The 27,388-nt window shown below is 37.6% G+C and overlaps 1 protein-coding gene and 1 long non-coding RNA gene across 3 annotated transcripts in view; one reads left to right on the top strand and one right to left on the bottom strand.

Annotated features, from left to right (window-relative positions):
- Nucleotides 1-947: 947 nt before the first annotated feature.
- UBR1 (ubiquitin protein ligase E3 component n-recognin 1) overlaps nucleotides 948-27,388 on the bottom strand; it is a 134,512-nt gene continuing 108,071 nt past the window's right edge. Inside the window, exons 39-47 of one of the 2 annotated variants that reach the window (XM_047075222.1) lie at nucleotides 26,899-27,049; nucleotides 23,739-23,826; nucleotides 22,128-22,261; nucleotides 20,724-20,832; nucleotides 18,226-18,282; nucleotides 15,903-15,980; nucleotides 7,260-7,430; nucleotides 5,787-5,888; nucleotides 948-3,553 (exon numbers count right to left, since the gene is read on the bottom strand). In XM_047075222.1, the coding sequence (XP_046931178.1) occupies nucleotides 3,412-3,553; nucleotides 5,787-5,888; nucleotides 7,260-7,430; nucleotides 15,903-15,980; nucleotides 18,226-18,282; nucleotides 20,724-20,832; nucleotides 22,128-22,261; nucleotides 23,739-23,826; nucleotides 26,899-27,049 (1,032 nt within the window). In that variant the 3' untranslated portion in view covers nucleotides 948-3,411. Of the gene's footprint in view, nucleotides 3,554-5,786; nucleotides 5,889-7,259; nucleotides 7,431-15,902; nucleotides 15,981-18,225; nucleotides 18,283-20,723; nucleotides 20,833-22,127; nucleotides 22,262-23,738; nucleotides 23,841-26,898; nucleotides 27,050-27,388 lie in introns of those variants that run through there. The other variant, XM_047075223.1, reaches the window with a different exon arrangement.
- On the top strand, nucleotides 6,834-26,966 carry LOC124508665 (uncharacterized). The gene is made up of 2 exons (XR_006961301.1): nucleotides 6,834-6,925; nucleotides 26,879-26,966. It is a non-coding gene; the product is annotated as an uncharacterized LOC124508665 (long non-coding RNA).

The following is a 27,388-nucleotide window of genomic DNA, read 5'->3' as shown; positions in this document are numbered from 1 at the left end:
TCCATGTCAGGCTCTATGCTGACAACTCAGAGTTTGAAGCCTGCTTCAGATTCTGTCTCCCTCTCCCTCTGCTCCTCCCCTGCTCATACTCTGTATGTGTGTGTCTCTCTCTCACTCTCTCTCAAAAATAAACATTGAAAAAATTTATTAAAAAATAAACATTTATAAATAAATAGAAATATAATTATTTTTCAGCTGATTTTTAAAATCTCCATTTTTGGGCAATGTTTTATAATGTATTTAATACATTAGTATAGTACTGAATATAAAAAATTCTCTCTAGGGGCACCTGGGTGGCTTAGTCAGTTAAGTGTCTGACTTTGGCTCAGGTCATGATCTCACCGTTTATGAGTTCGAGCCCCGTGTCGGGCTCTGTGCTGATGGCGGAGAGCCTGGAGCTTGCTTCGGATTCTGTGTCTCCCTCTCTCTCAGCCTTTCTCCTGTTCATGCTGTCTCTCTCTCTCAAAAATAGATGAACATTGAAAAAAAATTAAAAAAAAAATTCTCTCTATATATCAGTTCATGCTTAAAAATTATTTACTGATGGGGGCACCTGGGTGGCTCAGTCGGTTGAGTGTCCGACTTTAGCTCAGGTCATGGTATCAGGGTTTGTGGGTATGAGCCCCATATCGGGCTCTGTGGAGCCTAGAGCCTGCCTCAGATTCTGTGTCCCCCCCCCCACCCCCTCCTCCCCAGCTCATACTGTCTCTATCTCTCTCAAAAATAAATAAACATTAAAATTTTTTTAAAAATTAAAAAAATATATTTACTGATGGAATGTATGGTCAAAAAGTTTGGAGACCATTACACCAAATACCTATGTCTGTTAAAGAATTTGTTTGAGCTGAGAAGGGTAACTTTTAACTAGAGCTCCTTTCTAGGTACAGATTTTTATACTTCAAACCCAAATCCCCAAACATGAGAAGTCCCTTTTTTCTTTGTAAATATACACATATAAGATATTTTATTTCAAAAAGCACAAGAACATTATACAAGTTTTAAATTTACATTTTGCAATAAAAGATATCAATATATGCATTATTTGTATAACTTCATCATGGATGGAATTTGAATCAGTGGTATAAACATGTCGCAGTCACTAAATATAGATCATCGTCACAGTGAACCAAAATGCATAGTTGTTATGAAATGACAAATGACCACTAAAGTGAACTCACAGCCCATACATCAACAAAATAAATTAATTATACAGATATACGTTTTTCTTCACTGTATCATTAAAATTCCTGTCAGCCCCTCACCAAAAACATGAGAAAAACATAGTTTTGGAGTCATCCTGTTGAACCAGTTCCTCCACATAACTACACTAATGAAAATAAAGTGACTTTTTGCTCATTTGTGAGTAAACTCGATAAGCATAATTAAATTATTTGCAATGATGAGGGCAGACCACTATCATATTTGAATATAATTAGGAATCCCTAGGGCTGGGGGCAGCACTGAGACACGTGTTCATCTACAGTGCAGGGGTCTGAATCAATCTCAAAAGTGGAACTCAATATGAAATGGGTTCTTTGGCAGTAAAGGTCTGACTGGCCATTACAGGATAGTCCCTCTGGCAGCCTCAGAGCTTAAGCCCAGGATTTATGAAATGAATATAAAAAGACTAGAAACAAAGTCAGTATATCTTTGTTAAATTGGGGCCAATCAGGGCAGAAGTCAGTACCTCCTGTTGCCTATTTTGGCTCAGACTTACCAAGTCAGACAATCCATCCAAAAAAATTATCTAAGAAATAAAGGGAGATGTTCTTATCACTTAATCATACTGGCAAATTGGACAAACTGAATACTGAATTTTCTGATCCTCATTCATCAACTGTTACAGATTGCTCACTGGAGTTGTATCTATTTCCTGATACCTTCTGAATAATAATTATTCAAGTAGAAAATCATGATTGTGATTCTGATGCCTGTTCATGCCCATCCTTTACTGCAAAACCCACTTTACATAAAAAATACCAAAAAAATCTAACCCCAAATGTGCATCATCAATCACTGTGCAAATATACTTTTATTTGCTTGCCTTGGCTGAGCAAAAAGAAGACAGGAAAACATGTACACACGTATATGACGTAGTCACCAAAGGCAATATCAGATGATCTTTGAATGCATCTTTTCAAATTCATAACATTATTCCAGAGACAACAGAAGCTAAAATGGAAGATTTCAATTTATCTTCTATCTGCTGCTCATATCACAAGTTCTTGATATAAAAAGTTAAAGCCAAAAAATCAAGAAGTCTATGCACAGATTCAGGAGAGCACTATTATTTATAAACAAGATGGCTCAACCACAGCATATTATAACAGGACACAGACTACTGATCACATGGCTTTTTTGGTTGTCTGTACTAGACATAAAACCAGAGTTTATGAAAACATTGTACACAGATAACGAAGGATTTGTCTTTTACAAAGACATAGGTTACAGAATTGGCTTAAATCTGATTGTTCTAATTTACAGCTGCCATGCTCCATTCATTGGGGGAATTTTCTTATCCTCATTCTATAGACAGTTTTATATCAGAACTGCCTCAGGTTTTTAAGAGTCAAACAAGAGATAAGTGAACTCATTTTAGAAACTTGCCTTTGGAAATAGAAAGTATAATTTCAAAACTTAACAAAGCTATTTGTGGTAAAAGGAGAGGATTAGTTTCTTTGGCCCATCAGGGATGAATAATGAATACATTATCCTAACTCTTCTTGAGGTCTACTGTGGGAAAAAAGCTTTTCCACAGTGGCAGAAATTTGCCTTACAAGTGGCAACTCTGTCCATAGAACTGTTTAATTTCTGGCTGAAACACTAAGTGGCACATTAGGGGGAATTCCTTAAAAGAAATTTACTCTTCTGAAAACTTTCTCAACTGAAGTATACTGCATGGTTTCTGCAATTCCTCTTGAGCTGCAAGGAAGACTACCACAGATTAGAATCTTGTCAGTGTTCCAATGTCAGCTAAATGAAACTTGGGTGTGTGTGGGAAATACCAAATACAGAACTGTAGAAGAGTTAACCAACATATAAAAATGTCCATGACTGCTTGATGTGACTTCATTTACCAGGTGAATGAAATGACATGAAATGGGACAGATTATGAAGGGAAATGAGTTTTCTGGAAATAGCACAGTGAGACATTTGGGGTGAAGAAGCATTTTTTTAGTGTTCTGGAACATGAAACATTAATCTATGTCATCCTTTTACTCCTTTAAGCATATTTTCACTAATTGAAAGCAATACTCCATTAAGGAATATTTTATTAATGTATGCAAATCTGGACATGGAGCAAAAGACCCTCCAACCCTTCCCCAGCCCTCAGAAAGAAAGATCTCCATAATTTTCAATCAGTCTTCATTACTATCTTCACTTGTGATTGTCCCAAGGCAGAGTTGAAGCTCACAATAACTGCCAGTTGAATCCAAATAACATCTGATTAGTTTCCTGGCTCCTAGCAATCTCTTCTATAATGCAGTGCTGTTGCCACACCAAATGGAGCTTCCGATACCGTTCACGAGATAAATGAAGGGGATTGCCCCTCCTTCAGGAAAACAAAAAACACCAACATGTAAGTTCGAATCAAATAACTGCGCATATCTTTATTGCCTAAATTAGTTCAAACTTTAAAAAAAATTTTTTTGGGGGGTTGGGGGGACGCCTGGGTGGGTCAGTCAGTTAAGCATCCGACTTTGGCTCAGGTCATGATCACAGTTTGTAGGCTTGAGCCCCGCACTGGGCCCCGTGCTGAAAGCTCAGAGCCTGGAGTCTGCTTCAGAGTCTGTGTCTCCCTCTCCCTCTTTGCCCCTTTCCCGCTTGTGCTTTCTCTCTCTCTCTCTCTCTCTCTCTCTCTCAAAAATAAATAAAAACACAAAAATAAATAAATAAATAAATAAATAAATTTTTTTAGAAATAAAAAAAATTTTAATGCTTATTTATTTTTGAGAGAGAGGGGGAGAGACAGACAGAGCACAAGCAGGGGAGGGGCAGAGAGAGAGGCAGACAGAATCCCACGCAGGCTCCAGGTTCTGAGCTGTCAGCATAAAGCCCATTGTGGGGCTCGAACTCACAAGCTGTGAGATCATGACCTGAGCCGAAATCAGTTGCTTAACTGATTGAGCCACCCAAGCGAGATGTTCTTAGAGCAGGGGGCTAATTACCAAGAGGGTTTCAAAAGGGATATTCTCCCTTCACTACTGATCACCATGAACTTAATACGTTACTTAGCTGATAAAGCAGAAATTTACTCCTTGATTACTCAGAAAATAGGCAAAGTATATCATGGGCATTATTAGACCTTATTTATTTATTTATTTATTTATTTATTTATTTATTTATTTATTTATTTTCAATATATGAAATTGTCAAATTGGTTTCCATACAACACCCAGTGCTCATCCCCAAAGGTGCCCTCCTCAATACACATCACCCACCCTCCCCTCCCTCCCACCCCCCATCAACCCTCAGTTTGTTCTCAGCTTTTAACAGTCTCTTATGCTTTGGCTCTCTCCCACTCTAACCTCTTTTTTTTTTTTTTTCCTTCCCCTCCCCCATGGGTTCCTGTTAAGTTTCTCAGGATCCACATAAGAGTGAAAACATATGGTATCTGTCTTTCTCTGTATGGCTTATTTCACTTAGCATCACACTCTCCAGTTCCATCCATGTTGCTACAAAGGGCCATATTTCGTTCTTTCTCATTGCCATGTAGTACTCTGGAAAGCAGTGTGGAGGTTCCTCAGAAAATTAAAAATAGACCTACCCTATGACCCAGCAATAGCACTGCTAGGAATTTACCCAAGGGATACAGGAGTACTGATGCATAGGGGCACTTGTACCCCAATGTTCATAGCAGCACTCTCAACAATAGCCAAATTGTGGAAAGAGCCTAAATGTCCATCAACTGATGAATGGATAAAGAAATTGTGGTTTATTAGACCTCATTTAAATGGACAATGAGATTTATAACTCAAAGCAGCTTTATTCTTTTTTTGGGTACTTAGTCTGACAGAGCTTTAATGGCTTTTCAGCTTCATACAGTGTATTTAGCTTTAATTTCTGGTTTTTGTATAGTAGAGATTAAGTCTGAGGTGTAGAATACTAAGCCCTCAAATTATATTCTGCTTCTCAGAAATATTTGCTTATTGTTGTCTTTATGACACAAAAAAAACTTGCTGGTGATTAGCAAATATTTAAATAAAACCACTCCCCATCAATTCTAAGGTTGTACAGTTTGTAACACTGTAGAGCAGCTAATCCAAAATGACTAAAATTTGGCCGTTGCCAGTAATGGAGAACTGTGAGATTCTCATTCTGGAGGCACTCAAGTGTCTCAGCTGATTGGGGATTTTCAAATTGCCTAATTAATTTAAAAATTCTGCTTCTTTGTACCTTTCTGGAACAACTCAGATTTCTTTTCCTCAGTCATTAACTACTTTGAACCACTCAACCTTTTTCTCCCTTAATCCAAAAACTACCTCCATACATAATTCTGTAGAAAGGTTGCTTAAAAATAACATAACATTCAAACATTAGAACAGCTGGGTGTCTTTAATTTTGGAAAAGTATTACCTTCACATTCTAAAGCAGCACAAAGCTGTTCAAAATTATGTGCTCCTCAGGATCATATCATATTTAATATTTTTAATTTGCAACTATTTAAAAATATCTTTCAATATTTAGCATTAGTTTCTGTGTTTAAAGAACTGTTACCATCCATGTACTATAATGTGACTACAATGAAACAAACAAACAAACAAACAAACAAAAACTAATCTTACTTCAGGCCAGGGTCTGTTTCTCCATATTCATCCAAATAAGGGGCTGGATAGGCACAGCCTCTGGCTTTACCTTCAACCAGAACTACTCTGCATTCTCGGATTCTGAAGGACAAAAGAACCAAGAGGAAATATTATTAACTGCATGAGTGCAAATGATAGGCACTGCATCAAAGTTAATCTAGAGAAAAGATATGGCCAGTATCTGTCAGGAATTCAGTATAAAGACAGTAAACATAGACAAATAGACTAAACTGTGTTTTGTCTAAAAAAAAAGACAGTGAATATTGTTATTTTTATTGACATTATGGGAAAAATCAATGGATTTAGGGAAACGGGACCATTAATACTGACTGAATATACTGAAGAGAGGAAGGAAGCTGTCCTACTTGAACCACAGATACCATGGAAAATGATGGCCAGTGTTGTTTCTGTTCTGTTTCCTGACCCACGATCTGGAGTGGGAGGGAGCTTAACAGAAGCACAGAACAACATCTGATAACTGTGGGCCAGAAAAGAAGGTCAGTGAGGCAAGTGTTAATTAAGCCTTTTCTGGTCAGAGCCAGCCTCCAATAGTGCAAATTATAAAGAATCACTGCCACTTTGAAGGTACTTGGGACTCTTACAGTAGAGAAATGAAGACATACAAATAATGTTTGGGTATGTGTATACAGAAGGGTACTTGGGACTCTTACAGTAGAGAAATGAAGACATACAAATAATGTTTGGGTATGTGTATACAGAAGGGATAGGTACTATAGAGTGACATTACAAAATAAGCAGTTGGAATAGGTAGTGGGTTTATTTGCTATAGGTTCCCTAAAAGAAGAAAATAGGTATTTGGATGTGGCTTCCATGCATTCATTCACATTTTCCAACAGATGCCTACAGGCAATGGTTAGGGAGACGTGGGCTTACATAAACAGAAACTACAGTACATGGGGAGATGGAAAGAAAAAGCACACGCATCCACTTTGAATTTTCTCTCTCAGGCAACTTGCACTCTTCTTTCATAAACATGAAATAACTATGTACCACTCTCAGTCTTTTGCAGAGAGACCAGGGAAAACAACAGTTGCTTTGATAGAGGAAATGAAGAAAATGAAAATATTCAAAGGACAACTTAAAATAGCAATGTACAGGTACTTTTTAAATATACTTGTTTTTAGGACTCCAAGCCCTTTCATTGTACCTGAGTGTTCTGTAACACCAGAGTAATCAATGCAAAGTCTATCATGCTTAAGACATTTCACAAAAAAATTAAAACGTGGACAGAATCCTATGGGTTTTTTTGTTTGTCTGTTTTGATTTGTTTTTTTTTGTTTGTTTTTGTTTTTTACTTATTCTGTAATATCTTCTTTAATGCAATTTCATGTGATCATTTCCTATCAACACACTATCCTACCATAATAGCTTCCAGATTGGATCCAGATTCCCTAAATTCATTATGAAGATTCCAAAACACTCACTACTCACTTTAGGAAAATGCAGACTCCAGCTCCACAGTGAAGTGCATGAAAAATGCAAGCTCCAACCTCTTCCCCATTCACAATTTCTTGGCAGCAAATGTTCTGAGAACACAGTATGGCTCCACAGAAAAGACAGAGGACAGGGTGCTTTCGTTCATCATCTGCAGACCGTGGGCACCTCAAAGGGAAAGAAAACAATCAGTGTGGTGGGTAAACAATAAAAGCATGACATATCCAGTTAGCAATGAAATGTGTTCATCACTGGCTGCTTTGTAGCAAACAAAGATCCTAAAACACAAGAAAACATTTAATTAGGTGATTCTTCTTTAATAAGGACGTAACAAAACAATCTCCTGATTAAGAAGATTTACTATTAAGTATATAGTGTCCTGATAATTCCATAGTTTGGCCATTAAATATGCCTCACTGACATTGTGATACATTTATAGAATCCAGTCTTCATCTGACATGACCAACTTATAGTCAGCTCCCTCCTCTGGATTGGTTTAGTCAAACTTATGTCCTCAATATCAGAGGAATATGACCTTTTTAGGTGTACAATTTTTTTTTTTTAATCACAATGTGCAGTAAGGGTTCAGACACATTTCCTGTCCATTTAAGTATTGAGATCTTTAGGGCTGAAATGAGAGACTGTAGTCTTAAAGTTGATATACCCTCCATCTGGGAAACAAAGCAAGTCTTTAGGAAGGAAAAAGTGACAGAGTTGACTTGCTTGAACCAAGCAGTACTTTGAGATCTGCCATTTTATGTAGTAGTATGCTATAGCCTTGCTACAATGCCCCCCAAAGGAGGGGGATCATTCTCTGAATTAAAGTGATAATGGCCACCCTGGAAAAAAGGAGCTTTCCACCCCTCTCTCTGCCTTACAATGGACATAACAGAAACATCCAGAATTCCTTTATTTGGGCAGTAAAAAAATGCAACCACTAAGCTGAGATCCAATGAAGTCAGAATAAAGAGCACCAAAATAATCTCCAATAGGGCATTAACAGTTTATTCTCTGATCCCTTGTTTTTCAGCGAAGATAAGAAAACCACCACCACTGTCTACTAGGAGCAGAAAGACTCTGTGCATAGATATTCCACCCATCTTCTGTAGATGAGGGGACTATTTCACTTCTAGGGGAAAGAATAGAATTATAGCTCTTTTTGGATAAAGCTAGTATCTTTCACCTTTAGTTAAGGATGGCTGAGTCCTAGTCTCTAGTATCCTACAGAGGAAAATAAAGGTGATACCTAAAGTATAGTAACCAAGCAGCTTACCCTCCTATGGCAGAAATAGCTCAGTCTTTTTTTTTTTTTTTTTTTTTTTGAGAGAAGGCGCAAGTGAGTGAGGGGCAGAGAGAGAGAGAGAGAGGGAGGGAGAGGGAGGGAGAGAGTGGGGGGAGAGAGAGAGAGACAGAGACAGAGACAGAGGGAGAGAGAAGAGGAGCTCACCTGACAGGGCTCGAGCTCACCAGAAGTTGAGCTCAAACTCAGGAACCACAAAATCATGCCCTGAGTCAAAGTCAGATGCTTAACCAACTGAGCCACCCATGTGACCCAGTCTTTTATTTATTTTTTAGGTTTATTTACTTATTTTCAGAGACAGTTCATGTCCTCAATATGACCTTGTTAGGTATACAATTTAAAAAAAATTGTTTTAATGTTTACTATTGTGAGAGAGAGACAGAGAGACAGAGCACAAGTAGGGGAAGGGGCAGAGAGAGGGAGACACAGAATTCATATCAGGCTTCAGATCTGTAGCTGTCAGCACAGAGCCTGATGTGGGGCTCAAATCCATGAACTGTGAGATCATGACCTTAGTCAAAGCCAGATACTTAACTGACTGAGCCACTCAGGTGCCCCCAATTTTTTTTGTTTTATCATGATGTGCAGCAAGGGTTCAGACACATTTCCCATCCATTTTGTTGAATGTGGGTAGAGAATACAAGTGGGGGGGGGGAGAGAGTGGGAGAGAGAATCTCAATCAGGCTCCACGTGGAGCCTGACACAGGGCTCAATCTCACGACAGTGAGACCATGACCAGAGCCAAAATCAAGAGTGGGACACTTAACCGACTGAGCCATCCAGGTGCCCCCAAATGGCTCAGTCTTAACAGAAACTGATGGTGACAATAAAACTGGAGGAGATCATCAGATTTACTTTCATTTTTACTTGAAACCAGTAAGTAGTAATATCATCCAGGGGGGTCTTCACTGTGATTAATGACTAACACTTTTCTCACATCCTCCTAAGAGCCAACAGTGATACTCTTTAATGCCAGGAAGATAATACTCATTCACTGGGATTCTGTGGTAGCAATACAGCCCTAAGATTAGGGGAATCACTGAATTTAGAGCTGGATGCAATCTCTGACATCACCTAGCTAATTTTTTGAGGGCTGGGAGGTAAATGATGCAACCATTTCTTTAGGTGGCTGAACTTAACCTGCATGAGACAAGCAGCAAGGTAGCTAATACCAAGGTGAGTTCTATCTAGTAACAGAGACTGGAGAATGGGCTGCCCAAGGCCCTGCTGGGCCAGTTAAACTCCCTGGCTTCAGGGTTCAAAGCAGGGGTTATAACTGAATATGAGAATTTCCTCAGTCATGCTGTAGGGTAGTGATTCTCAGAGTAGGCCACCGTTGGGTTCTTCAAGCCCTAAAAATGATGATACACTGCAATCCCTATTTTTGGCCCCTTCAAATGACAGCAAGTTATTTAACTTATGACTAAGGACTATAATAGTCACTTTGCACACCAAGGCAGTTCATTAGAATTATTGATATCCTTAAAACAAAATTTAAGAATTCTTTGTGTTTTCTGAGAACTCTAATTAAAGTTTATTAAGAAGTTTGGCAGCTGTGCAATGCTTACTTAATATTACATAACTCCTAACTGAGCTTAGGAATCCCTGCAGTTTAGGAAAAAGATGCTGTGTTACTGGTACATCAGCAATGAATTCTCGAATAGGCTTTGATTTTCAGACTGCTGACATTCTTGCCTTCTAATTACAAGTTACTGCTCATTTCATGTCATCATTATTAATCTGATTTGCTATGGGTGATGGTGTGATGCCACCTGAGTGTCAAGGATACATAATTGCATCAATTATGGCCTATTGGAATTTTGGCCTATTATTTCCAAGACATGATGCATTGTGATTCAAATATGTAATATTCACACACCAATGGTTAAGGCAGATATCAACAGAATTTCTATAGGGACATTACATCGGTGGTACGTAGCTCATGAATTTATGCTATTTGAATAACTTACGTCATATTTAGCAAGTGTAAACTGTTACTTTATAGGATATTATTTTATCATACAGAATAAGGTATTTAAGGTCATGCTATTTTCTTACAAAGGTAACTAATGGGTAATTCATACATGATATTAGTAATGAGTATAATGTAACTAGTGTATTTTACTTCTCACCAGTCTTTATCATCCAGATTTTTTTTTTTTGGAAAATAATCAGTGAAAAGGAAGAGGAAGATAAAAGAAAGTCTAAGAAACACTGTTTTACATTAGGTTTTAATCTGATTGAGGTGTGTGTGTGGCGGGGGCATGGTGCCACACAAAGCTAAGGAGGTTTACTCCTCTCTCTAGTATCAGGCTTAAACCTGAGCCATAATGCTATTATTTGTTTTACTGTAATAATGGGCTTCCATATAAGATTTTGCTTGGAAAAAAAAGTGGGGGTTCTTCAGTGTTATTTCAGTGACGATGTGGTCACCTCACTGTAATGCACATAAAACAGTGCTTAAAGACACACATATAAAAGATATTTCTAAGAGAACTACTTGTTTGTGAAGTTGAAAACAGGGTTATTTCAGTGGATGGATGTGTTGACCACACTTGTACATGTAAAGATACATGAATAAATGATGATTCTTCGAGTGCTTAAAAAAACACAAAAGGCTCCTGTAGCTTTAAAAAAAAAATTGAGGAGAGATGTCATAGAAGATGGTGGAGTAAGGAGCTCCAGGAATTGGTTCCTCTACCAATACAACTGTTGATCTGGCAAAAACTGTCTGAAGCAACCATTTTGGAACTTGGAATCTAGGTGATCATTGCAGCATCCACAGGAGTGCTTAACAAAGAAAGAGGCTGGTAAATTTTAGTAAATTTTGGCTTTTTGTGTAGTGGCTACCACCCCCTCAAAAAAATGAGGGTTGTCCTCAAAACTCAGGGTTGTTTACTTCTTCCTGGCAGTTCACTCAGGGGCTGACACACACACTGGCTATTGTTTCAACTTCTATGGGCTGAAGGGACTTCCTTGGTGGTGATGGCAGAGGGGACTTAAAGAGACAGAATATTCTTTATATTTTTTCTCATTGGATCCAGAAATTTAAGGAAATCTGTCAGTTCACTGGCTGACGGCAGCAAAAATGGAACAGAGACTTCAGTGAACACATAATAAGGAATACAGTCTCTGCAAAAACCAGTTTGGTCACTAAACAAACAGACAACTACAGCCTTCATCAAGTAACAGTGGCAATTCCAGGGGAGGGGGTAGAATCTGATTTCCAGAGCTACTACATTACAATATTCAAAACGTCCAGTTCTCACCAAAACTCACAAAGCTTACAAAGAGACAGAAATGATGGCCTATTCACAGGAAAAAAAGAAACTGACAGAAATCATCCCTGAGGAAGCCCAGACATGACACTTGTTAATAATCAAAGATTCTAAATTAACTCTTAAATGAGTTCTAAGAGCTGATGGAAACCATTGACAAAGAACTAAAGGAAATTAGGAAAACACATGAAAGAGTAGGAAATACCAGCAAAGAGAAATTATAAAAAAAAGAAACAAATAGAAAAGTACAACAGCTGAAATAAAAAACCTACTAAAGGGGTTTAACTGCATATCTGAGCTGGTAGAAGAATCAGTGAATTTTAAGACGGGATAGTTAAAATTACTGAGGAAGAGGAGCAGAAAGAAACAAGAATGAATAAAAAGGAACAGAGGGATTTATGGGACACCATCAAGCATACCAACATACACACATATTATGAGAGTCACAGAAGGAGAAGCAAGTGAAAAAATATTTTTTTGAAGAAATAATGGCCCAAACTCCTCAAATTTGTTGAAAAACATGAATTTACATGTCAGGAGTGAAACTGAACTACAAACAGGACAAATTCAAAGAGATTCACAAAGAAGACATATTATGATCAAGCCGTCAAAAGTCAGAGACAAAGAAAGAAGCTTGAAAGCAGCAAGAAAAGCAATTCATCACATACAAGGAATCCTCAATAAAATTAACAGCTGAAACCATGGAGGCTAGAAGGCAGTAGGATACATGTAATGTCCTCAAAGAAAAAAAGCTGTCAACTAAGAATTCTACATCTGCCAAAACTATCTTTTAAAAACAAAGGAGAAATGAAGACATTCCCAGACCAACAAATGCTAAGGAAGTTCATCGCTGCTAGGCCTGTCTTACAAGAAGTAATAAAGGGAGTCCTTCAAGCCAAAACAGAAAAACACCAATGGCAACTTGCAGCCATATAAAAAAAATATAGATAACTGGTAAAACTAACTACACATGTAAGTATAAAAGCTAGTATTATTATAACTTTGGAAAAATGACTCCTCTTTTTTTGTTTACTATATTATTTAAAAGACAAATGAACAAACCATCATTATAAATCTACATTAACATGCACAGAATGCATAAAAATGTAATCTGTGACCTCAACGACATAAAGAAGGGAGAAAAAATTAGAAAGGAACAGTTAATTATGCAGCTGAAACTATGATGTTGTCAAGTCAAACTAAATTTAGAATGTTAAAAAAAAAATAAATTTAGGATGTTAACTGTAATCCCTATGGATACCCAGGTAAGTTGTAGGGTACACACAAAAATCAACTGTGTTTCAATACACCAGCAATGGAACAATCCAAAAAGGAAATTAAGAAAAATAATTGCAGGGGTGCCTGGGTGGCTCTGTTGGTTAAGTGTCTGACTCTTGGTTTTGGCTCACGTCATGATCTCACGGTTTCATGAGTTTGAGCCCCATGTTGGGCCCCATGCTGACAGTGCGGAGTCTGCTTGGGATTCTCTGTCTTCCTGTCCCTCTGCCACTCCCTCACTTGCATGGTCTCTCTCTCAAAATAAATAAATAAACTTAAAAAAAAAAGATAAATAATTTCATTCACAATAGCATCCAAAATACTAAAATATCCAGGAATAAATTTAACCAAAGAGGGCAAGACTTGTACACTGGAAACTACAAAATACTGCAGAAAGAAATTAAAGAAGGTCTAAATATGGGAAGGTATCCATGTTCATGGGCTGGGGTACTTAATGTTATTAAGATGGCAATACTCCCCAAAGTAATCTATAGGATTAATTTAATCTCTATTAAAATTCTAACTGCCTTTTTGCAGAAATGGAAAAGCCAATCCTCATATTTGTATTTAACTGCAAGGGGCCCCAAATAATTAAAACAACACTGAAAAAGAAAAATAAAGTTGGGAGGCTCACATGTAACAATTTTAAAACTTCTTTTACAAAGCTATAGTAACTTAAAAGTGTGGTACTAGCATAAGGATAGACAGACATAGAGACCAATGGAACAGACTTTAGGATTTAGAAAGAAACCCAAACATCACTGACCAACTGATTTTCAACGTGGGTGCCAAGACTATCCAATAAGGGAAGAATAGTCTCTTAAAAAATGGTGCTGTGATAAGTGGAAACCACATGAAAAAAAAAAAAAAAAAAAGAATGAAGCCGGACTTCCTGCTTTATTCCAAAAATTAACTCAAAACAGATCCACAGCTTAAATACAGAGCTAAACTATAAAACTATTAAGAATAGACTGAAAGAGAACAGAATAGGCCACCCCAAAGTATGCTGCTTTGACATAATGATTATTTTGAATTAAAGTTACTTAAGAAACAGCAGGTGCAAAAAGGACACTCTGACACCTCTTTCGTTCTCCTGAAAGCAGGAAATAAATCTCCCATGTGAAGGTATCCTCCCTATACCAGAAGGATAGAAAATACCCTTACTGCCAAAGTTAGGGAAATCAAAGTCAAGAAGGCTGTATATATAAACTCTCTTACTTCTTCATTAATTTGGTACTCTAAGTGTAAACTCCTTTGTTTTGTCAAATCTTCACAAATAATTATTTCTTTAACTATAAAGTATAAACCTAGTTTCTTCTTTGAGTCACGTATCTCTGTGATCTCCCATATATATGAAATTAAATTGGTTTTTCTCCTATTAATCTGAGAGAGAGAATCCCAAGCAGGCTCCACACTGTCAGCATGGAGCCTGATGCAGGGTTCAAACTCATAAACTGAGATTGTGACTCGAGCTGAAGTCAAATGCTTAACCAACTGAGCTGCCCAGGCATCCCTCTCATATTATTCTGTCTTATGTCAATTTAATTATTTGACTAGAGGGAAGAACAGAGAGGGAGGAACAGAGAGGGAAGAAAGGAAGAGTCTCCTTCCCCTTCAGTATAAAGAAATCTTACAACTCAACAACAAAACAGACAGTCCAATTACAAGATGGGCAAAGGGCTTGAACAGGCATTTCTCCAAAGAACATACACAAATGTCCAAAAAGCACATAAAAAGATGTTCAACATCAGTGGTCATTCAGAAAATGTGTATTAGGGCACCTGGGTGGCTCAGTTGGTTAAGCGTCCAACTTGATTTCAGCTCAGGTCATGATCTCATGGTTCATGAGTTTACGCCCCATGTTGAGCTGTGCACTGACAGAGCAGAGCCTGCTTGATAGTCTCTCTCTCTCCCTCTCTGCCCCTCATGTGCTCTCTCTCTCAAAACTTACACTGCTGATGGAAATGTAAAATGGGACAGCCATTTATGGAAAACTGCTTACTGGCAACTCAAAGAGTTAAACATAGAATTACCATAATGACCCAATAATTCTACTCCTAGGAATATATATAAGAAAAATGAAAATATATGCCCACATAGAAACTTGTACATGAATGTTTACGGTAGCATTATTCACAATAATCAAAAGAGGGAAACAACCTAAGTGCTCATCAATGGATAAATGGATAAACAAACTCTGTATATGCATACAATGGAATACTTAAGATTTTATTTTTAAGTAATAGCTATACCTAACAGGGGGCTCAAATTCCACTGACTAAGCCAGCCAGGCACCCCTACAGTAGAATATTATTTAGCCAAGAAAGGGCCGAATACATGCTACAACTTGGATGGACTTCAAAAACTATACTATGTGAAAGAAGCAAGACACAAAAAATCATATATGATACCTTTTATATGATATGTAGAGAGTAGGCAAATTCATAGAGACAGAAAGCAGATTATTGATTACCAGGGGACTGGGAAAGAGGAAATGGGGTGTGATTACTTAGTGGATACAAGGTGTTTCTCCAGGATGATGAAAAAGTTTTCAAACTAGAGAGAGGTGGTGGTTGTACAACATTGTGCAGACACTAAATTGTATTGAATTGTATACTTTGTCATCATTAACTGTATGTTTTGTGGATCTCACCTCAATAATAAAAAAGAAATCAGCAATCACTGTTACAAAAGATGCTAAGTAGTCAATTTTTAAAAAGTTAGCTAGTGGTGGTGCATACCAATTACAGGCTTAAAATTTTTTAAAAAAATATTTCCTCTTACCTGAAATGAGAAGCTTGATTTAGGAGGCAGCTATAGTCATCAGGTAGCTCTATCAAACTATTTCTTTTTCTAGGGTATCTAGAAATATAATTTAAAAGACAATTTTACTTAAGAGTAAATAAACCCATGTCAAAAACCAACTAAGTAACAGAAGGAAGAATGTCTTAAAAACAACAAAAGAACCCATACTTGCACCCCATAGTAATTCCCCCTGTTGACAACATTAAATCCAAGCATCTGAGCCTAGAATTCCAAATCTTTCATCAGTTGGTTTCCTTTCCAAACTCAACCTCCACTATTCCTGAAGACTAAATTGTTCTAGCTAGATTTCCATAATGGCTAGGAAGGTAATATAAAAAAGTTGTTAAGGATACACAGGCTTTGTAATCAGATGCAGCTACAAATCCTAAATTCTCTAGTATCTAACAAGTCACTGAACCCAAGCCTGTATTTCATGGTCTGTAAACTAGAGGATGAATATATTATACTTTCTCAGTCATAAGGCACACTATCAATTTAATAATAAATTTTTGAGGTGGGGGGGAAGAAATATAAAAGACTCATGCTGATTTAAGAAATGTCAAATATAAATAAAAGAATCAAGGAAACTCATAGAGCTGTTAAGGACTCAATAAGATACTGAAGTGGAACATAATGTACTTAGTACTTGATACATGTCTGTAAATGTTATTCATTCTTATAATATAATACAGATACGATAAAAGCCTTGCATGAATGCCATGAAGAAGAATATCTGAATAACATGGACATTCTATCCTCAAACCACAATCAACTTAAATTCTGTAATTCCTTCTATGTTCAGCTAAAAATTATCTTCTCCAAGAGTAACCTGGCATCATTAAAAATCTTCGACTGTTTAAATTTCTATAGCATTACCAGTACATTCCATATACTATTACACTTTATGTTTTTAGTTTATGTACATAATTTGATTATAAATTACCCATGACCAAAAAGCTGTATGTGTTAGGTCTTTTAATTCTCCCAAAGTATTTTAGAACCATGCTGGGGAAATAGTAGGTGTCTAAAAGGCACATGAGGTGCGCCTGGGTGGCTCAGTCAGCTGAGCGTCGGACTTTGGCTCAGGTCATGATCTTGCAGTTTGTGAGTTCAAGCCCCACGTCGGGCTCTGTGCTGACAGCTCAGAGCCTGGAGTCTGCTTCAGATTCTGTGTCTCCCTCTTTCTCTGCCCATTCCCCGCTCATACTCTGTCTCTCTCAAAAATGAATAAATGTTAAAAAAATTTTTTTAAATAAAATAAATAAAAGGCACATAATGAATTGAAATAAAGGAAAAATTGTGTGAGATTAACAGTCCTAAAATATGTACTCATCTTTTAAACTTTTCTCTCTACTCTTTCTTTTCTTGGTGATGTGAATACTACTCTATCTAAGTTATAAAAGCTGCTCTATAATCTCTAAACCACTAAAGTGGGGTTAAGGGGTAGGCAGCACATGCACATTTACAGTGAAGGCTAAAGAATTTGAAAGAGTGAGAAAAGATGAGAATAGAAGGTGGCATATGCACTTTGTGTCACAATGTTTGCTTTGGCCATGGAAAAATGGTACTACTGATGTTAGCATTTAAGGCTAGGGGTCAATTACTCTGCTTGTTTACTGAAGCAATTCAATTTGAATAAAAATTAGACACATATAACATAAAGCAGGCCCTGGTGGGATACAAAGAAAACAAGCATGCAATCTGGCCTTATTGAACTTACTGTTGAGTGCTTTATGGTGCTGGCAGGTACACATGCACACACACATATAAGAGGGTGTATTAGGAGAGACTTGTGGGATGAGGTCAGATTTGAATTGGTCCTTGAGGAAGAGGTGGATTATGACTGAGCCATAACTTAAAGGACACAGGAGGGCTGAAGAAAATTTTGTTGGGTAGTCTCTAAGTATAAAGATAGGAAGGGAAGGGGTAAAGGGAATAGTTCTGTTTATATCTTACTCTATTCTCAAAAGGAAAAAAATGTTGTACAGGAATACTGTCACTACCCTCTGATTGTAATATACCAGCAGCTCCAAGATGCCATCTCCTCCTGTGCCTTTTAATATGCATGTACACGCTTAAGAAAGAGGAGCTGGTGGAGTTAAACAATTTAAGAGGGAAAGGACAGTCCCTCCAAGAAAAAAATCAATTGCAGGAAGAATCTGAATTCTGGCAGAGACCTAAGAGAAACGCAGGAAACAATGTACTGAGTAAGAATGAAGAAGACAGACTAGAAATCATATTCAGCAAACCAACTATTTTTGGAAACACAACCTGTAGGAAAGGACTAAGAAGTAAAACCAACCTGACTATGGTGCTTTTCTGCTTCAAACAGTTTAGTAAGGCAGGATCTGCACACCACCTATATGGAGAGCCAAGAGAAAAGCAAACAGGTCATCACAACTTCAGCACAGTGTTCATGAGTGAGCCACCCCCTCCAAATCTGTCCCTTCTTTCCATGTTCCCTCCACTAGACTTCTACAATCTTGCTCCTTTGCTTTCCTTCTCTTTGTTTTTGTGTCTGCCTATTTATTTTGTCCCCTTTCTGTTATTGATTTCTTTTTTTAAGGGCTTATCAATCAAGGTCTTACTAGAAAAACAGAAACCATTCTGAAGAGGGAATTTAATACCAGGAATTGGTAATAAAGATGACAGAAGGGCTGCAAAGCCAACCAGGAGATAAAAACACAAGGTGACCCAAAGATTAGCCAGTAACAGGAAGCCACCGCCTCTCCCAGGATGGAGGAACAAAAGGAAATTGTGGCATTACTAGAAACGAGGGGCTAGGGTCACTGATGGATACTGGAACCACCAGAGACTTGGCTGATGGGAACTAGAGCCAGAGAAGAGCTACAGTCACTGGTCAGAGATACCACACAAAGCAGAGAGAGGTGGCCTGAACACGCAGGCTTCTCTCTTCCTCCTCGCTTCCAATACCCTATTACTGCCTCCCCCAGGCTGAATACAGGCAGATGCCAACTGACAAGAAAGACTAGGCAATACGGCTTGCAAGTCTCAGTCCCCTGTACTTCAGAGCAGAGGATAAGGGGAGTCTCTGCAGGAATGGTACAAAGTGCAAGGACATTCTGTTACAAAGTTTGAATTTTTGTCATTAACCTAGAAGAGTAAGTTTAAAATGTATTGACTCCAACAACATACAAGTAAAGTCAGTATAACCTACTATGATTGTACTTAACACAAAGCATGATGCTGATTTTTAAAGATCTGTTTTAATTCATTTTTAATCACACTGGAGATTAGAACCCCTCATAAGAAATGAAGATACACAAAAAAGAACCTAACAGAAGAGATGAGAACACAGAAAATGTGGCAGGAGACAAGCAGACATTCACACAAATCCTGACATGGACACGGAGAAAGAAACACTAATGAAAGAAAAAAGAGAAAGGTAAAGGCAGAAAATTGAAAAAATAAAGGAAATCATGGGTGTGATCATGTGATTTATAATAATAAGTATGTATATTTAGTCTTCAACCCAGTTCCCAGCACAGGGAATTTCCTAAGTGATGACAGCAACAAAGGTGTGTTTTAGGATCCCTCCTAGGGATGGGGGCTGGGTACTGGGAGAACCAAACATGCGACAGAAGATTGGAACTTTCAGCTCTGCTACTTCAACCACCATGGAGGAAAGAGGGACTGGAGGTTGAATCAGTCACTAATGGCCACTGATTTAATCAACCATGCCTATGTAATATAGCCTCCAAAATCACCAACAGGACAGGATTTGGAGAACTTCCACATTGGTGAACACGTGGTGATATGGGGAGGGTGGTGTGTTTAGGGAGTATGCAATCTTGGCTCCCCTTCCCTGTGCATCTCTTCCACCTGGCTGTTCCTGAGTAAACTGGTGATCTAGTAAGTAAAATGTTTCTCTGAGTTCTGTGAGCTGCTCTAGCAAATTAACTGAACCCAAGGAGGGGTCAGTGGAGCCTCTGTTCTATAGCCATTGGATCAGGAGCACAGGTGACAACCTTGGACTTGCTAGTAGAAGCTGTCTGAGATGTGTCTGTATGTAGGCATGCCAGTCTATAGCAATGAGCCCTTAACCTGTGGGATCTGATGCTATCTCCAGGTAGACAGTGTAGGATTGAGGTGAATTGTAGGATACTCAGCCGGTGTCAGAGAACTGCCTGTTGGATATGTGGCCAAAACATCCTCCCCAAACACCCCAAACACTGGGTGTCAGAATCTGTAATGGAGGAAATAAAGTAAGAGTAACAGTGAGAATTAATTATTAAAACAATGCTACATGTCAATTATATCTCAAAAAAAAAAAAAAAAGATGGAAATTGTGGAAGCAAAGATAGGGAAGGACACTAGAGGTTAGGAGGGTAGACAGTGATCAGGAGGGCCAGAAATGATGAGGTAGAAAGAAAGTTTTTCTCAAAAAAAGACCCACCTCTCTCAGGGAAATTTAACTGATACATTTTGATTCACCAAATGACTTTTTTATTCCCCCTCAGGCACCCTCCTGAGATGTGCGCTACCATGTGAGATATGCTACTGTTTTAGACAGAGCCCCAATTTTGTTTCTTTTGATATTTAGTTGTGACTATGTGGCTGCTGACAACATGACCACCTCCCCCTGCTGCCCAGCCTGCCTGATGATTTATAGGAAACGGCAGCTTTAGGGAAGAGTAGCACAAGGAACTGTAATTATGGTGGGACAAGCGGAAATTCCAGCTGCCCATGGCTGCTGGACTTGTCTCCAATTCCTTGAGTGTGTGAATTAGGAACACAACAGTATAATAACCCAACAGTCACATTTTGCCCTCATAGTACCTCTGGAGGAGGGGTCTTACAGTATCCCAATATTCCTGGAAAAGCAGGAACAAATTTGTGGGTAAAGATAGATAGCTACAGAGTGCACTGTATTCTCCTTCTGCAGGATCTGCAAGAGAATAACAATACATTTAGTAAGCACATTATTCTTACCTGGTATTACAGCACCATCTAGATAAATTAATACATGATTTTTTTTAAATGCAAAAAAACAACTACGTGGGAAGTAGCACCCCATTTACAGGCATACCAGTTCAGTTCTAGACCACCACAATAAAGTGAGTATTGCAATGATGCAAGTCAAGTGAATTTTTGGCTTCCCAGTGATTATTAAAGTTACGCTTCTACTACTTGTAGTCTATTTAGTGTGCAACAGAATTATGCCTAAAACAAAAATGTACATACCTTAATTAAAAAATATTTTATTGCTAAAAACTGCGAACCATCCTCTGGCCTTTCAGCCAGTCATAATCAATCATCACAGATCACCCTAACAAATATAATAATAATGAAAAAGTTTGAAATATTGCAAGAATCATCAAAATGTGACACAAACATGAAGTGAGCAAATGCTGTGGGAAAAATGGCACTGGCAGACTTCCTTGACGCAGGGTTGCCACAAACCTTCAATTTGTAAAAAATGCGGTATCTGCAAAGTGCAATAAGGCAATGCGCAATATGACAAGGTATGCCTGTGTATAGAATCACAACAAACTAGATCAAATAAACCCTGCTGAACTGAGTTCAAGATACAGAAGCTGAAAGCCAATAAAGCTGACCTGTTCAGCTTAATCTCAAAGGACAAAAGCAAGAATCTCTAAACAATTTTGGTGATGCTTCCAAAATCATACAAATGTTCTGATTTTTACCCATACAAAAGAACAAGGAAGCCTTGTCTATTTTGATCTAGATTTAAGGCAAGTAAAGAAGAAAGGAAATGACTGGTACTCAAACATACATATCCTCACTTTGTTACAACAGGCCTTTCCTATCAGCATTTTACTTCTTTTGTAATAGTCATATGTTCAAAAGTCAAATAAGGAGTATAAAATAACATTTTCCTCCTACTTAACCAAATTGTTCTCTTCCCTAAATGCAACCAATGTTCCTAATTTTTTGCATATCCTAACAGTTATGTTCTGTGTGCAGACATTTTATAAGCTCAAGTACATCAACTATACATAGATAGGAGTCCTGAGTAGGTCTTGCATATTATGAAGCTAATCTCATTTTTGGTCTCACCTTTAGCCCATACCACAGCAGGGGCACACATGTTGATAGTGAACATTGATGAAAGAGGCAGAGAACAGAAAAGTAGTTTTGCCCTCACCTTGTATTTTTGAGGTTGAAGGTAAGAAAAAATATCTATTATATCCTATTCTGAGACTTCACTTTCCTACTTACTTGTCAGCAGTTCATCAGGTGGAGTTACTCCAAGTAAATAGTGGAAAAACAAGGCAGCACAGCGAAGGTAAGGGGTGATACCATTCTTCAGTGAGACCCACAAATACCAGCCAGGAATACCACACCCAATGCAGCTAGGAGGCAATAATTCCAGAACAGAACAGAATACTGATCAGACTAAACCCCTAGACTTTAAACACATCCTCATTTAAAAACATAGCTAAGTATTTAAATAATTTTTTATCCATTTAATTTTTAAACATTTAAGACATAATATTTAACTGGCAATAGCTTCTATATTTAAATCTTCTGAAAGTTTCCTAAATAAAACCACAAATCTTGTATCTTTTACCATGCAGGTTTTTATTTTATTTAATTACAAAATAAATCAATTATTTATATTATGATTAGCAATATGTAATAATTATTAATATTAATAATCATTAATTAATTTTTAAATGAGGGGCAGGCAAAGGTTTATTAGAGTATAAGAAATTAAGAATAGTATGAAAGCTCTTTACAGAGAGGGGGCATATGAAAGTGAATGCCCCTACCATGTAAATTTTTAAAGCAAATAACTATTTTCTTCTTTATCCTAACCCTTATGATGAAATGTGAATCAGATATATTTATCAATAACTAACCAAAGCAGTTAAGTTAGCTAAAAAAATTAATACTTTCTTGATTTCTGTATTAAAGTTGGTGATTCATAGAGCAGTGAAAAGTACTCTATATCTTACTTGCAATGTTACAACACAGTGAACCCTAATGTAAACTATGGACTTTAGTTAACAACAATGTATTGATACTGTTTTATCATCTTTAACAAATCTACCACACTGAAGGCTGGATGTTAATTACAGGAGAAACTGGTGAGGGGAGGGAGTATACAGGAACACTATGTACTTTCTGTTTAAATTTTCTGTAAGCCTAATAAAACAGCTCTAAAAAATAAAGTCTAGTAACACACACACACACACACACTCTCTCTCTCTCTCTCTCTCTCTCTCTCTCCCTCTTCCTCTCTCTCTTCAGTACCTAACTAAAAAACAAAACAAAACAGAAAACCTAACTAAAAATTGATGAAGAAGATGAAAGCAAAGAGGGGAGAGTTTGGCAGCATGTAGAGCTCAGTGGGGCACTCTTATTATACTTTTGATTTTAGCCTTTGCATCGCCAATATATTTCACATGTTACATAAAAGCCATAAAAAAAATCTCTAGTTAGTTAAGCGTATCAACTGTATAGATTGCTTTAAATGGATGACCTATTTTCAATTTTGTACATTTATTTAAATTCTAAATGCTGCCATTTGTTAAAATTTTATTATCTTTGGCCTATGTTCCCAGAACAGTTTTATAAAAGTAAAGATGTATCAAAACTGTTCTTTATAATAAGAGTAAAGAACAGTTTATAAGAGTAAAGATGTATCAAAACTTGTTTCAGTCTCAGAAACAAACAAATGGGTAGCTGTAATTCCAAAAGCTCTTAACTGATTTTTAAAAACTGGAATTAAAATGGTTCAAAAGTTATTGTGCCAAACAACTGAACAAAGAGGTGGAATTATTAAAACAATACTGAAATAGGTTGAACTAATGAACTGCTACTCACCCATTTGTATATTGAGAAACTTCTGCCAAGAAAGAAGATGCAGAACGAGCCTCTTCACTCTCTTCTTGAACCTGAGCAAGGGGGAGGTCTGAAAAAGAAATTCTGAAAGATAAATCTATGAGTTTGCTATTCAATATATTAATTACACCTCAATATCATGGTGTCAGGATAATAAACAATGTCACCTCAACTGAGGCTCTTTTCCTTTTTCTCAATCTAAATAGTTGATTCTAAATATTAAAAACTGTTGGGTAAGGGGCGCCCGGGTGGCTCAGTCAGTTAAGGGTCCAACTTCAGCTTAGGACATGATCTCATGGTTCGTGAGTTTGAGCCCTGTGTCGGGCTCTGTACTGATAGCTCAGAGCCTGGAGCCTGCCTCAGATTCTGTGTCTCCCTCTCTCTGCCCCTCCTCCACTTGCGTGCACGTACTCACTCGCTCTCTCTCTCTCAAAAATAAACATTAAAAAAAAAAAACCTCTTAGGTAAACTTTATCAGTATATTAGATGAAGAAACAAATAGGGCAGAATCACATGGATGTTTAATAAATGCTTATCTCATTGTAATATGACCAGGTAAACAAATTAGTGGTCATCTATCTGCTTTGCATTCCTAGGAGTCTTAGCTAACAGGTAAATATTCAGCTTCTAGAAAAGGAAGTAGGTTGCTGTCCTGCCTTTACTCTCAAGCAACACATTATGAAGAACCTCGTAAGGTAATTTCCTTCATTAATCTATCCTTAAGGAGGACCATCCTAAACCTTTCCACCAATTGCTAACTCACTCACTTAGGTTAAAGCTCTGGATAAGACACTTAAGTTCTCTGAACTTCAGTTTTATCATATTAAAATGGGTATAAAAATGCCAACATTGTAGTTCAATGTGATGGATGGTTACATCCTATTTGAATAGTGCTCTCTTGTTTTAAAAATACTTAAAAAATATATATACATTAATTCATCTGAAAGACAATTAAAATTACCCTGTGTCTCTTACTTTGGTTGGATATTGCTAGCTCTTCTCCTTTCAGTTAAGATCTCTTTAGGAAAAACACACTTTTTTTAAAAAAAGGAAAATATATCATGAATTCATATTGATATTTCCAATTTAAATATGTTTAATATTTGCACGACTGAAGTGAATTTTACATGCAGTGAAATACACAAACAATAAATGTACCATTTGATGAGTTTTGACAAATGCACACACCCATGTAACAAGATTTTTAAAAATGAAACTTTATTTCTTAAAGCAGTTTTAGGTTCATTACAAAATTGAGAGGAAAGCACTGAGTTTCCAGATACCTGCCCTACTATCAACAGCTTGCACTAGAGTGGTACATTTGTTACAATCAATGAACCTATACTGACACATCATTATCATCCAAAGTCCACAGTTTACATTAGGGTTCATCCTGGTATTGTACATTCTGTAGGTCTTCACAAATGAAATGTAGCCACTGTTACAATATCATACAGAGTAGTTTCACTGCCCTCAAAATCCTCTGTGCTCTCCAAATTCACCACTCTTTCCCCGCCCTCCCCCTCCCCCCAACCTCTGGTAATCACTGATATACTGTCTCCATAGCTTTGCCTTTTCCAGAATGTCATATACAGTTGACCCTTGGACAACATGGGGGTTAAGGGTGCCAACATCCTGCATAGCCAAAAATCTACCTATACATTTTGACTCTCCAGTAACTAACAGGCTACTGCTGACTGAAAGCCTTACTGTTAAGATATTGAGTCACTTAACATGCATTTAAAAAAAAATTTTTTTTTAAGTTTATTCATTTTTGAGAGAGCACAAGTGAGGGTGGGGCAGAGAGGGAGACAGAGAATCTGAAGCAGGCTCCAGGCTCTGAGCTGTCAGCACAGAGCCCGATGCAGGGCTCAAACTCACGAACCATGAGATCATGACCTGAGCTGAAGTCGAACACTTAACCAACTGAGCCACCCAGACGCCCCAACATGTATTTTGTATAACATTATATATGTATGTTACATGTTATATATTTTGTGTGTTATATACTGTATTCTTACAATAAAGTAAGTTAGAGAAAAGAACAATTATTAAGAAAATCATATGAGAAAATCAGGCAACAACAGATGTTAGCGAGGATGCAGAGAAAGAGGATCTCTTTTGCATTGTTGGTGGGAATGCAAGCTGGTGCAGCCACTCCGGAGAACAGTATGGAGGTTCCTCAAAAAATTAAAAATAGAACTACCCTACGACCCAGCAAATGCACTACTAGGTACTTATCCAAGGGATACAGATGTGCTGTTTCAAAAGGACACATGCACCCCAATGTTTAGAGCAGCACTATCAACAATAGCCAAAGTACAGAAAGAGCCCAAATGTCCATCGATGGATGAATGGATAAGAAGATGTGGTATATATATATACAATGGAGTATTACTTGGCAATCAAAAAGAATGAAATCTTGCCATTTGCAACTACGTGGATGGAACTGGAGGGTATTATGCTAAGTGAAATTAGTCAGTCAGAGAAAGACAATAATCATATGACTTCACTCATATAAGGACTTTAAGAGACAAAACACATGAACATAAGGGAAGGGAAACAAAAATGATATTAAAAACAGGGAGGGGTTGGGGCGCCTGGGTGGTGCAGTCGGTTAAGCGTCCGACTTCAGCCAGGTCACGATCTCGCGGTCTGTGAGTTCGAGCCCCGCGTCAGGCTCTGGGCTGATGGCTCAGAGCCTGGAGCCTGTTTCCGATTCTGTGTCTCCCTCTCTCTCTGCCCCTCCCCCGTTCATGCTCTGTCTCTCTCTGTCCCAAAAATAAATAAACGTTGAAAAAAAAAAAACAGGGAGGGGGACAAAACAGAAGAGACTCATAATTATGGAGAACAAACTGAGGGTTACTGGAGAGGTTGTTGGAGGGGGGATGGGCTAGATGGGTAAGGGGCACTAAGGAACCTACTCCTGAAATCATTGTTGCACTATATGCTAACTAATTTGGATGTAAATTTAAAAAAATAAAAAAACACAACATCCATAAATAAATAAATGATCGTTCAACAAGAGAAATAACATAGAACTTTGAAATATGTGATATGACTAATTGCATGCATAATTAATTTTGCCAATAAACCATGGGCAAATGTTATTTATTTTATAGTTAACTGATGTGAGCTTTACCTGTGTCTATGGTAAGAAGGATCTGAAGCATGTGTGCCATGGTGATCAAATGGAAGAGATAAAGGTGGTTATACGAGGAACTAATTGATGAAGGCTGCAGATCAACAGTGTCATCCCAATACAAGGATGGAAATGCTAACACAGCACCAACCTATAAGAGAAAACAGATATCAACATGAGTGACGACAAAGACCAGTGCAAGCTAATCTCATAACTCAAAGTACAGAGCATCAGATGCTCTGTGCTCGTGTGTGGGTTTTTTTTGTTCTTGTTTTTTATATATTTTATTTTTAAGGCATCTCTGCACCCAATGTGGGGCTTGAACTCATGACCCTGAGATCAAGAGTTACATGATCTACCGACTGAGCCAGCCAGGCGCCCCTGTGTGGGTTTCTTTTTATAACTAGCCACAACATTTTCCCTAATTATTCAATAGAATATCTTAGAATATAGTGTACCATAAATGGAGAACAAAAGTCATCACCTAACA

Source organism: Lynx rufus, unplaced genomic scaffold (genome assembly GCF_022079265.1).
Source record: "Lynx rufus isolate CCGP_SWC_20201006 ecotype Redwood Valley unplaced genomic scaffold, mLynRuf1.p SCAF_13, whole genome shotgun sequence".
Lineage (NCBI taxonomy): Eukaryota > Metazoa > Chordata > Mammalia > Carnivora > Felidae > Lynx > Lynx rufus.
Note: the sequence above shows the minus strand (reverse complement) of the source record. Positions and strands in the feature narration are given on the sequence as shown.